The sequence below is a fragment of the Nothobranchius furzeri genome, chromosome 19 (assembly GCF_043380555.1).
Source record: "Nothobranchius furzeri strain GRZ-AD chromosome 19, NfurGRZ-RIMD1, whole genome shotgun sequence".
Taxonomy (NCBI): Eukaryota; Metazoa; Chordata; class Actinopteri; order Cyprinodontiformes; family Nothobranchiidae; genus Nothobranchius; species Nothobranchius furzeri.
The window spans coordinates 19,232,329-19,245,405 of record NC_091759.1 but is presented as its reverse complement, the minus strand read 5'-3'; the positions used below and the strand labels follow the sequence as shown (position 1 = coordinate 19,245,405).

At 41.3% G+C, this 13,077-nt stretch overlaps 2 protein-coding genes across 4 annotated transcripts in view; one reads left to right on the top strand and one right to left on the bottom strand.

Annotated features, from left to right (window-relative positions):
• Nucleotides 1–13,077, top strand: part of cap2 (cyclase associated actin cytoskeleton regulatory protein 2) — a 306,371-nt gene that overhangs the window by 105,710 nt on the left and 187,584 nt on the right. The window lies entirely within an intron of this gene.
• triqk (triple QxxK/R motif containing) overlaps nucleotides 1–13,077 on the bottom strand; it is a 183,260-nt gene that overhangs the window by 21,691 nt on the left and 148,492 nt on the right. For all 3 annotated transcript variants that reach the window (XM_054745201.2, XM_015973850.3, XM_054745202.2), the window contains exon 3: nucleotides 1,817–1,902. In XM_054745201.2, the coding sequence (XP_054601176.1) occupies nucleotides 1,817–1,902 (86 nt within the window). The remainder of the gene's footprint in view (nucleotides 1–1,816; nucleotides 1,903–13,077) is intronic.

Sequence of the window (13,077 nt, the reverse complement as noted above, 5' to 3'; positions counted from 1 at the left end):
AGAACAGATAACGCTTGAAACGCGCAGATTCTTCGTGATGTAAGAGGTGAGTGTACTCTTTGTTTTGGTAGTTTTGTTGTTGACATCATCATCATAAAGCACAATGTTCTGACTCTTTAAAAAACTGTGAAATCGCTGAAAACGCTGGCAGCGAATGAGTTCATGTGAATGGATTGTTACTTTGACCCCCGATTCACACCGGGTGCATCTGCGGTGCGTTACGGCGGTGGCACGTATCTGACAAATAGAAGGTAGTCAATGGTTTGATTCACTGGTCACAGCACTGAACATTTCAGGCAGAAGCTTATCGCACTGCCACTAAAGATACAAGTTTTATTTTTGGTGCAACGCTAGTTAGCATAGGGCTAGACAGGTATTCACACATCTTAACGATAGATTTCTAATTAAAAGACAAGTGCAGTGTTACGATTGCTTACAGCTACAATCACCCCTATCAGGAATTATGTACGATTTTTTGAAAACCCGTAAAAGTGATAGACGCACCTTGTACTGTGTACTGTGAAAGAATGTAAACAGCACAGCCTTTTTCTCTTTTCTCTTGCTAAGCCCATCCACTGTCCTGTAGCGCACCATGTTCACCATTGGTCAATAGTGCTAGACGCCTGCTTACGTGCAGATGTCGATCACAAAGACTTAGACGGATGCAGAGCTGTTTACATGATAAAAAGCAGCAGAGCCTAGATTTCTTTGGATTAGGGCTGCACAATATATGGTAAATATATCGTTATCACGATATTAGCATGCACAATATGGATATCGCAAAGAACAGGTAAATATCGCAATGAATGGTCAGCTTAAATGTTTGCTACACATAACACATTCCAGGGATTCCCCCAGTGCTTTATAAGCCTGGCGGCCCGCCAGGCTTTGCTTGGCCACCCGACAGGCTAAGCGTCATGCCCCGCCCCGCCCCCCTCCCCGACCCTACCGTGTCTGCTGACACGAACGGCGCAACGAAACTAGAGCTCTCAATCAGCTGATACTGGTGAGAAGTGAGAAACAGCAGCGGAACGCGTGCAACGTGTGCAAACCCCCCCCCCCGGTTTGCTAAGTTTGATGGTTAGCAAACACCTGAGTTAGCTTTGTTCTGCTCTTTCTTCGTTTCCCTGGATCCCCTGATCGCCTTTTCTTGTTCATTTTCTTTTTCCCTTTCCTAACATCTTTTGCTTTTCTCATTTTTATGATTTTTTTTATTTCTTTGTTTTAGATTATTTTAGTTCCTGAGTTGTTTTTATTTATCGCAAGTAATATCGTCATTACAATAGTAATCACTGTTATCGAATATCGCAGGTTTTCCTAATATCGTGTAGCCCTACTTTGGATCATGGTTCACTTTATGCATCTTATTTAGTTTACGCATCAACACGCAGACATTTGGTCTTAGTTTAGATAATTAATTTCTGTATTTAGATGTTTTCTTTAAAATGTCTTCAGAAATATTCAAGCGCCAATTTCTTCTCGATTATTAAAGTCATGAATTCATTCCACTGTGGACACAATACATGACTATATTTCTCTTTCCACAATTTATTTCATGGCTTTCAGTGCTTCCGAGGGTCTGGGGCCACCTCACATAATTACTGGCAATTCTGCTGTGAATCATTTGAATCCTGGAGGACCTGTAGCCAGTTCCTGTAGCACCACTAAAGTGTCCGGGAGATTTAACATGATTGAGACAGACACACGTTGAAATATACAGTTAGGCTGACAAATGGGAAAAAAAAGAAGGCTGGCGAACAGACGAGACAGAATAACAGATGGGTTCAAGACTGACAGGAAAGTGGAGGATCCTCACCCTGAATCCAGAGGAATTCTTCTTGGCTTCAGCTTTCAGCCGCGTTGCCTTTAACACGGACTTTGTTTTGTTATAGTCCTGTTTACCTGTAATAAAAAAAAGAAAACTTTAGAGTCTAATTTGTGTCATTTTCCCTCGTTTGAACCAAGCTACTGCACGGTGTAGCTTTTCACTTTTTTCATTAGAAATGAGAGCTTAATTCTCATTCTCAAATATGCAGAGAATCATATTTTTACACCAACATACTTAATTTTTGTATTTGCTACAACTCACAGAAGTTCTCTGTTTCTTAAAATGAGCGGTAAAGAAACTAAAGTAAGGAAAGAAATAATACACATTAAAAATAAAATGTCAGACAAAAATATGCTGCGAGTCACGACCTGCAGAAAGCAATGTCTTCCCTGGCCTGAGCTGTACGCGGCTCACCTGGGCTTCCCGTGGGACACTCTAGAGGGCAATACCTGTGGGTACACCCGCCACCTGGCAAAGTGAGGGTGAGCGTGCTCAACACGAGGCAGAGCCGGCTGTCTCGGCCCAATTAGAAACAGAACACTGCAGCAAAAGGAGCGCTGAAAACGACAGGGTTAAGGGCAACAGCTTGCCGAACTGTGAGCGTGTTTAAGCTCTACAATCTTTGAGGCATTTATTTTTCTAACGGGAGAACAAAACTATGTCAGCAGTTTTTCCAGAACATTGTTCTGGTGCTGAAATATCACTAATGCGGATCAAAGGAGATACACATATGAATGCACCTCTTATTTATCATTTGGAAATTAGTGGGTGTGGTTTACGTCAATACATTATTTTAAATCTGAAATTGATATGGATCGATCAGAAGTTGCTATGTGTGTTTATTTGAAAACTATTTACAGAGCAGCCTCAGAATTGAGATTAAATATTTTTGATCACAATAGTAAAGGAACTATTACAGAACAAGATTTTCAATAAAATCAGAACATTAATGTTTAAGTGCAAGAATTAATACTAGGGATGCACCGATGGATCGGCATTTGATCGTAATCGGCCGATAGCGCCCCTATCGGTTTTGATCGGAATTTTCAAAATAGATCAAAGCAAACCGATCAGGTAGGGTTGTCACGGTAACCAGTGTAGCGTAAACCCCAGTAAAAAAAAAAAAAAGTTGACAATAATAATAACCGTCTTGTTTTTTAAAAAACTATATTATCTTGGTGGGTTTACCGTGGCTGCGATGTAGGCGCGGTGACCCTTACCAGCCACCGTATCATCGGCTGAAGTTGCCGGTGTGCGCGCATTGTTTACAACAAAACTTTCTTGAAGCTAAAGCTGAAATAATGGTCAAAGGAGGAGACGGCAGCGCTCAGGACATTTATTATCCCTCAAAGAAGACAAAGTGGGAAGTACGGGCATGTTTTAGATATCTGAAGAATGCCGAGGGAGTTTATTAGGGCTGTAGCGAAGCCTCGACGAAGTCGACGGCTCGATTCTAAAAATTTGTCGACGTCAGATCCGGAAGTCGACGCACCGCGCCCACTTGTTGCATCCCCAGGAGTTTGTAAATAGAGGAGGAATCTGCCTGTTCTTCCTCTAGTTCGCCCTCTTCTCCGCCTTCACTAACATCTCCGCCAAATACCGAAGACCCGGAACAACGTCCGTCCACTACTAGATTATTTTCCTGTTTTGCCCCTTCGTCTCCCGGCAACGGACAACAACTTCCGGGGTCAGATGTGCGCTGCTCCGTCTCTGTCGCAGATGTAGAAAATCACCGGGAGCGCTTCTCCCTTCATTAAGGAGCTTCTTTCAGACATGAGGAGAGCTGTTTTGGTGGTAGCAGTCTCTCCTCCGTGCTGGTCTGTTTGCTGCTGGGTGTTTTTGGTTTATTTAAACTTGGTAACTTGAACTTAACGTTGGTAAAGCTACTGTTAGCATCTTCGCTAACAGCTTCTTGCGTTGGGATAAGCTGTTACGTTTTGGTTTAGAGTTCATCTTTTTTGTGGTGTAGATCTCCCTTTTATTACATTTAGAGTGTTGTGGGTTTTCGGTTTAGTTAAAAATGTAAGACCACTCGCCTCACGCACATAAGTGACCAAAACAAAGCAGCATGGAGACACTCCATCTTCTACCACCTCTCAGGCAGCAGCCTGCACTCCCAGGTTCTACACGTCACCAGAACATAACCAACCAACACAATAAACGCAGTGTTATACAAAATGGAAGGCCTGTAGTGTTTATTCTCTTACAGTAAGAATTTATCAATTTTTTTGAGGAATTTATTTGAGATTTTCTGGTTTTTGTTAATTGTGCAATAGAAAAATAATCATTAGATTAATTTTCTAAATAGTCATTAGAATAGTCGACTATTCGATAAAATAATCGTCAGAATAATCGTTTTAAAAATAATCGTTTACCCCCAGCCCTAGAGTTTATAGAAGACGGACGGACGGCTATCCTGTTTGCAGCGCGAGCAGAAAAAGTGTCTGTGAAAGGCAGCAACGCTTCAGATCTCATGACACATCTGCGTGACCATCACCCACAACTCTACAGTCAACGCAAGGCAAGCTAACGTTAGCGTTTTAGCTAAAATGCGTGATCCGAGGCTTTGGGTTGAGGGAGAATGCAACGAGTCATTATATAAAGCAGCCGCAGCGCCGCTACCTGCATATAAACCGTGTCGTGGACACCGCCATGTTGAAATGACGCTATGCATTACGGGGCTCCCAGGGGCAGATAAGAGTCGGTCTCTCTCCGAGAATAATTATGAATTTAACAACGATTACTGCCTGATGACATTTTCCCACATCTGCAAAGCTCACTGGAAGGACACAAACCGAGGACAATATTTTCCTGATATAGGGATTATTACTCAAGTAAGGGTAAAAAAGTATCTCATTAGAAGGCTACTTGAGTACTGAGTATCATCTGGTCTAATATTTTTAAAATGATGACATCAAACAGACATAAAATAAGAAGTTATGGACAAATATTGGTATTTTAAAGGCTAAAGGGGAAAAATGTAAACAAATAAACAACATAATTACAAAATAACTAATTTTAGGCTAAATTTAGACACAAACTGAGGACAATATTTCCTGACATACAGGGTTTATTTAGTTGTGTGAAAATGTAGCACGTTTAAAAAAAATACCGCGATAATACCGAAAACCGTGGTAATTTTGGTCACAATAACCGTGAGGTTAAATTTTCACACCGTGACAGCCCTAATGCAGACCATTTTAGATTAGGTTACATTTCCTTTATTCCCAGATTATGTAGTTTGTAGCACTCATTATAATGTTGTCGAAAATTTCTGGCCAATCCACGTGATCGGTATCGGTGATCAGCATTCTTTGATATCGGTATTGGTGATCGGCAGCAAAAAACCTGATCGGTGCATCCCTAATTAATACATCTGAACTCATGCAGTAGGAACTAGGAAATATGAAATACTAGAACCAGATACAACTTTTATTTTTATTTGATTAAACTGATTTTTCCTAGCGCTTTTGGCATTTTTCCCACACAAAGTTAAACAAAACAATGTTGATTAAGGGGTGGGTGTGTGCGTGCGTGCGTGCGTGCGTGCGTGCGAGTGAGTGAGTGAGTGAGTGAGTGAGTGAGTGAGCGAGAGAGAGAGAGAGAGATAGAGAGAGAGAGAGATAGAGAGAGAGAGTTAAAATATTTTTTTTAAAAACCCGACCGGAGCGGAGGCAGTGACCGATGCATGCACGAGCCGTTTTCAGCTCTGTCTTGTCAAATGCACCACGTACGTTACGAAAAAAGTTACTTTAAATTTTCAACCGAAAAAGAGGCGAGCTGAAGAAAACCTAAAAGTTCTGAAGAAACGTGAGCAACAGTGAAGCAAGCACAGAGAGATCCGTTACTGTGTGTGCGTGGATGGGCCGGACTGAGCTTCTGGCTGCAGATTTGTGTGGAGGGAGGGGCGGGCGCTCTATGTGACTGGCCAATCACAGAGTATGAAGGCAGTCAGTTACCCAATGAGGATTTTTCTTCAACACGATTACAGATATTTACGAGTTTTACTCGTTTCATGCTCGTATTCGTCAAAAATGCTTTATCCGTACCGGATACTCATCTGAAACGAGTATCCGGCTCATCTCTAGCTGTAACCACCCTGTCCTGCCGCCGCCTCCTTGCTGCCTGCTGGCTGTGATCACAAGCAGCAACAGAGTAGTTCCCGCTGCTTCTTTGGGAAACAGCGCCAAAAAAAATGTTATATATATATACAACGGGATCTTGTAGGCGTGGCGCTGGGATTTCAGCCGTGGCGGGCGGCTACGGCTATGTAAGGGAAACACTGAATGAAAAAATTCATAAAAATGAGAAAAGCAAAAGATGTGAGGAAAGGGAAAAGAAAATGAACAAGAAAAGGCAATCAGTGGGTCCCGGGAACAGCAGAATCAGCAAAAGAGCAGAACAAAGCTAACTCAGGTGTTCGCTAACCTTCAAAATTAAGTGCCGTCCGCCTCGGGGTGGGCATCTAACCTATAAGAACGACGCTAAGACAGAGGCCATCATTTTCAGCCCTGGTACTTCTCAAAGTCCCCAACTGACCCTTCCATTTATCACAAGTGGGTTGAAAAACCGTGTCACAAACTTAGGGGTTGTGATGGACGCTAAACTAAAAATGGACATTCATGTCAACCAGGTAGTTAAGACCTGTTATTACCACCTGAGGCGTCTCTCTAAAGTTAAGCCCATTTTAAAAAGGCATCATCTTCATTCAGTTGTCCATGCATTTATTACTTCCCGTCTCGACTACTCTAACTCAGTGCTATACGGTATCTCCTCCTCCACTCTCGCTCGACTTCAGCTAGTGCAGAACGCAGCAGCTCGCTTCTTGACTGGCACCAGGCAGCGGGAACACATCACACCGGTTTTAGCAAATCTTCATTGGCTCCCCATCCATCTCCGGATAGAGTTTAAGATCCTGGTTTTTGTGTTTAAATCCCTAAATAACTTAGCACCTGGCTACTTGTCTGAGCTCATTCACCCATATGTCCCTACAAGATCCCTCCGATCAGCTGACCAACACCTCCTACATGTCCCTAGCTCTCGCTGTAAGTACCGCGGGGAGCGCGCCTTTTCAGTTTGTGCACCAAAGCTCTGGAACCACTTGCCCCTCCCGATCAGACTCTCTTCCTCTCTTTCCCTTTTTAAGTCTCGTTTAAAAACTCACTTTTATTCTCTGGCTTTTAATTCTGTCTAACTTATTCCCTTTCTACCTTTCCTTTTAGGGTTGGATTACTTGATTTTAATGGATTTAGTTTTTATTTTTGATTGTTTTTATTGTGTGTTTTGTTCAGCACTTTGGTCGGCTCTCATGCCGTGTTTAAATGTGCTATATAAATAAAATTGGTATGGTATGGTAAGAACCTACCCAATTGGCCAAATTGGTGAAGAGCTCTATTTGATTTGTTAAAAAAAACATCATGCTTCCGTTTGACTGACAGAATGCGTTATGTGTAGCAAACATTTGAGCTGACCATTCATTGCGACATTTATCTGTTCTTTGCGATATTCATATTGTGCATGCTGATATCGCGATAATGATATATTTACGATATATTGTGGTGCAGCTCTAGGAAGCATAGAGGGAAGTGCACTAATAAATTGTATTAGAGTAGGGAAAGAAAAGAGCCAAGTCTAGAAGATGCTCTCTGAAAAGCTGGTTCTTCAAGAGCTTGTTAAAAATAAACAAGTATGCTCATTCCGGTAGTACCTCTACCATTGTGGATCATCAAAGGAAAATCTGAATGTTCTTGAGAGCGGTGTTGGCCCCGCTATCCCACAATCCTTCATTGAAATGTGTGATTGAGGCTGGACAAAAGCCTTTATGAGAAGATTCAAGTAGATGGGAGCCCTTCCATTCAGGATTTTGTAGGCCAACATCAGTGAGTTACATTTGATGCGAGTGGGTATGGGAAGCCATTGGAACTTAAACACGGGGGTGACGTATGTTGACTGAGGAATCAAATTTACGAACTTTAGTCAGACCCAAACGGAAGTTCTGATGCTGGGTGGTAAAGAAGCCCAGTTTGTTCTAGTTACACCTGAGTGCCCACGGTGCAAGCTGACCCAATTTGTGTTAGAGGGACTTAGGCGAGAATCAGGAACACTAACTGACTCCAGTTGGAAAACTGAAGAAGGATTTAGGAAAATCTGAGATTGTAACAAGGAACGAATGAAATGATATCTGAGCTGTGAACAGGTGAGCAGACCTAGCTTGTGAGGGAAGACCTGTGGTTACGTCTTCCTCGTTGCACACTGGTTGTTAGCGCTCGGATGTAAACATCTTACCCTTTTGCATTCGGTCAGATGATGACAGCTTCAGTAGACCTTATTGCTGAATTATAGTAACGGACCTTTAATGCATCAGTAACGAAAATGGCGTTGTGACGATAAAGAAAGTAATTAGTTTGGCTATACGTCACTGAAAAAATAAACCCCCTTTAGGAATGCTTTTATTTTTAATGTTGTTATAACAATCACTGCATTTCATAGAACTGGTGAGAACAATCAACTCTTTTTCTGGGAGTAATCCTTTTTCCTAGATGCCCCAAACAATCACAAAGCAGAATATCATGTTTCCATGTTGGTTTTCCTTGGAAGAAATGGCTGCTTTGCTGCCCTTTTGGACACCAGGCCATTCTCCAATACCAGTCAGCTGTTTGGCATGACAGTGAGCCGGTCCTTCTGCCGACTTCAACTTTAGGACACAACGTTGGTGCTTCCTGGACTTCCTTAGGCTTGGGAAGGACTCATTGAGATCCAAGACCTGGTTTTAAAGAGCATCCTGGCCAAGATGGACAGCAGCACGAAACACAGTCGCAGAAAAGTTTCACTGAAAATAAAAACCGTTTTTGGTGCAAACGCTGAAGCTTTTACGTGATTCTGAAAAAGAATTGTCTGATGTACCTATAATGAGGGACGTCTTTGTTTCTCTTTTCGAGGAAAGTCTCACGATAAAAAATAAATAGAGCGTAGACCTGGAAGCTAAGCAACTGCCCACTTTCACAAAACACTTTTTAAAAACCAGCTTTCTCCTTGTTTGTTTTTGAAATCTCAGATTTAGTTTCCATTTCTTCTCCCCATCTCCCTCCAGCCCTAAACTGCCCCTTCACCTCCCACTGGCTCTCCGAAGAGCTAATAGGAATGGAGACCATGTTGCCAGGAGCAGACAGCTAGCTAGAGGGAATGTATTAGGAGGGGTTGGGGGTACCGGATGTCTCCTTTACTGTCAGAAATTGGAGAAGAATAACATTATTTTTAGAGCACCTCCAGATTTTCTTCACAACTTTAAATACTCCGATGCATTTAACTCTTGTGTAAAGTGTCATGTTTTGTGTTCTGTAATTGGTATCCCTGGTACAAATTAAATTAAATACTATCTAATTGGCTAATATGAGGAATACTGTACAAGAAGATAAAATATTAGTGAGTCAAAGTTAACTTCCCTATACAATCCCCTTTAACAGCCGTCATCTTTAACAACAGGGCTTTTCTTTATTTAACGGCTGAACCAGTTTTATATCCTCCAGAAGAAATTGGAATAAACATTCTCTCACAAACAAATAACCATCTCGTTAGAATCAATACTTAACTGGAGCTAAACAAGAGCAGTTACACAAAGCCTATGATTGGTTATCGTGGAGAAAAATGCTACACGATGATATAAAGCTCTTATATTGTGTTACAGCTGAACTTCTTAAGCAATAAACTGGATTTCAGCTGTTATTTGAGTCTGGAGCCAGCAGACAAATGTTTATTTGTCATTGTTATTAATACCAGCCAGCACTACAAACACCCATCTCAAACACTGACCCGTGTTTATGACAAGACTTTGAAGACCAATAATAAGATCCATCTGTGCTTCTGTAAAGGCCGTGAATGTAAAATCAGGCCAGTTCAAAGAAGTGGAACCAGCTTTGAAGACCAGTCTTGTGGGCCATTCCCATCTGTACCGGGTCGGCCCGGGCCGGATAGCCCCAGTCGGCCCCAGCCTGGCCCGGTTGATTCCACACATCCTTGCCTTAAGCCCACGTGGGCTGATTCTACCCACCAATCAGAGGCTTGCTCTAATGGAAGGTGTGAATTTGCTGTCAGCAGTGGGTGTGTTGGCCCTGGTTGGCCTGAAGCAGACCCCCTTGAGAAGAGGGCTGAGAATGAGCCTTGGTTGGCCCAGAAAAATACCAGGCCACCCAGATATGTAAACAACTTACGCTACCCGGCCCGGGCCGACCCGGTACAGATGGGAATGGCCCATAGAAAGCAGCTTCAACAGGGTACGAATGTACCTGTTGTTGTTACAGTAGCTTTGCCCAATACGCTTCATTGTTTCAGGGGTTTTTATTCTTGCCTGTTGTTGTTGCATTTAAATGGTGTCTGATTGGAGTTAGGAGAAATTATTTTTTATCTCAATCCTTTTCATCGTTTAGCATAATGGGGCAGGTAGGGGGTATTAGCCAAAATGAATCACTTATGATTGAGCACTCAAGAGAGCGATGAAGGGTTTGTCACTCGAATATCATACAAGTTGGCCATTATTAGAAAACAGAACTGAATCAGACATCTAACAATGCAGCAGTTTGAATGATACGCCAATTAGACATTTATAGGACTACATAAACAAGGACTTGGCCAAACCGTGACTGGTTGAAGGTTTACCCAAGTACAACTAGAAGAAAATCTGGCAATACAAGGCTCAAAGAAAGCAAATGCTTTACTTTTAAAGTCACGAGTTTTAAGTTTAGTAAAGGGCTTTTAAATAAGGCCAATGGAAAGGCCAGAAAAAAGGCTAAATATGTGTGTGTGTATTTCTGTCTGCAGGGACCATTCGTCTTCCACATGCAGCAAACACAGAATGACGTTATGTGGACAGATCGCCCAATGTCCAGTACAGTCTGAGCCCTGGGATAATCCAGGATACACACCGACAGCATGTCTGACAGTCTCACGCTTTGTCTTTGTGTCTTTCTGGGACGGCAGTCAAACAGTCAGGAACCACATGGTGTGAAATGCTAGCATCTGCCAGGATAAAGGCTGGTACAACTGAAGGAGAGATGTCAAACGCATCCATGACATGTATTTGCTGTTCTGTTATCATTCAGACATAAACTACAAAATTAAATGATTGTGCTATAGGGACTAATAGAAAACAACCATTTCTAGCCTAGCTGGATAAATATTTTACTTTAAATAAGTACAACTTCCAACAGTTTTTTTAAACAGGACAAAATTACATTTAGCAAAGGTTTGAATTGGAGATATAAAATTATGTCTCATTTTGTAGACAGCTTCTCCTAGTTCTCAACAGACAGCAGCAATTACTACTCAAACACGGTGAACACGTCTATGTAAGAAACCCAACCTAGCCCGAGGGCAGCCACTTATAACAAGCTTAATAATGGTATTTAAGGAGAAAGTGTCAACAGTAGCCCTGTGACAGTCATCTGACATGACAAAAGCACTCCAGCAGAGATGATGGTACAGCTCAACAATCACCCTGGACTTAGAGCTGAATGAATAAGCCACTTCTTACTATTTCTAATTATTATTTGCAGCTCGAGCCATCTCTTAATTAGCCCCATACAATCTTAGAAGATGGGAGTTTTTCTCCACTATTCCGCCATTGGCATAAAACATGTTTACTGAGACACATTTAAGAAAGATGTCCTGACAAGTGTCTTACTTACTTTTAAAAATTATAGATGCATGTATCTCACTGGACTCAAACTTTTGAATTTCCTACTGAAGTCTCACAAAATTTCACTGGTATCAAATTATGTTTCTTTATTTTTCTTTGGATTTCAATTTGTTATCGTTTCCACCAATAACCAGCGTTTCCAAGAGCGTTGTAAGTGATAGAATCCAACTGGTGCAAAAATACTTAAACTTCTTAATGCACCAGTGTTTTTGTGGGGTTCCACAAAGTTCTGTGTTTGGACTCTTTTTCTTTTTATTGGGGGGGGGGGGGGGGGGGTGTCATTTAAAATCCCAACTGAATGTGTTTGGACTCTTAATGATCTTACAAGGTAGGGCTGGGGGTAAACGACTATTTTTAAAACAATTATTCTGACGATTATTTCATCGAATAGTCAACTATTCTAATGACTATTTAGACATTTAATCTACTGATTACTTTTCTATTGCACAGTTAATTAAACCAAAAAATCGCTAATTAATTCCTCAAAAAAATTGATAAATTGTTACTGTAAGAGAATAAATACTACCGGCCTTCCATTTTGTATAACACTGCATTTATTGTGTTGCAGTTGGTTATGTTCTGGTGACATGTTCTGGTCATTGAACGCCACTTTTTACGTCACACAGCCCCATCCTTCGTAATGCGTGCCCTCAATCAATTAAATAATGGTGTAATGGTAAAAAATGGCCTGTATTTGATACGCCTGCAAGAGTCTACAACATAACCACAGCTGCCCTGGGACACACTGACAGAAGCGAGGCTGCCGTACGACGGCACCACCACCAGCAGGCAAGGAGGGTGAAATGTCTTGCCCGCCCCTTCAGTTACGGGGCAGGCGCTTAACTCTAGAGGCTGACCGGTATATTCAATGTTTTCTATATCAGCCATTGGCCAAAATTTTCTTGAAAAAGCCAATAACAAAATTTAAAAAATCAGGCACCTGTGTGGCCAACTGCCGCCACTACTTGACTGAAGGACCCGAAGGACCCCAACACACCTTTTTTTATGTTTTAAGTTCTATAAATATTAAGAGATTTATTAAACTTATATTACACACAGTGAGTGTTCAGTTGACTTTCACAATCAATGTGCTGCTAAATCTATATATATATATATATATATATATATATATGTATACATATATATATATGAAACTGCATTCCTTGAATAAATGCAAGAAAATTAATTTTCATTCATTAAAAAACTAAATAAAACAAGTGCAAACGACTAAAAAGCAGTCGGCAAAGATGGTGCTTATTCCTCCAAAACCAAACCTTAAATCCTTAAGTCTTGGTGTCGGATGTGATTAATTATTTATTCATTTGTTTTAGTGATTAATGTGCTGTGATCAAAGCAAGCAGTGAGTGGCGAGTTTGGATAAAACGGATTTCCACAACAAGAGGAGGAGCCTCAACACTTAAAACAGCATCAGGACCTTGTTTTGAGAATTTATGGTTTTAATTAAGTTGACGTAGTTATTGTGTCTTCCATTAAACTTTAAATCATCAAACATTCATGCTGTAGTGTTAACAAGTAAAAACATACAAATGTTCCTATG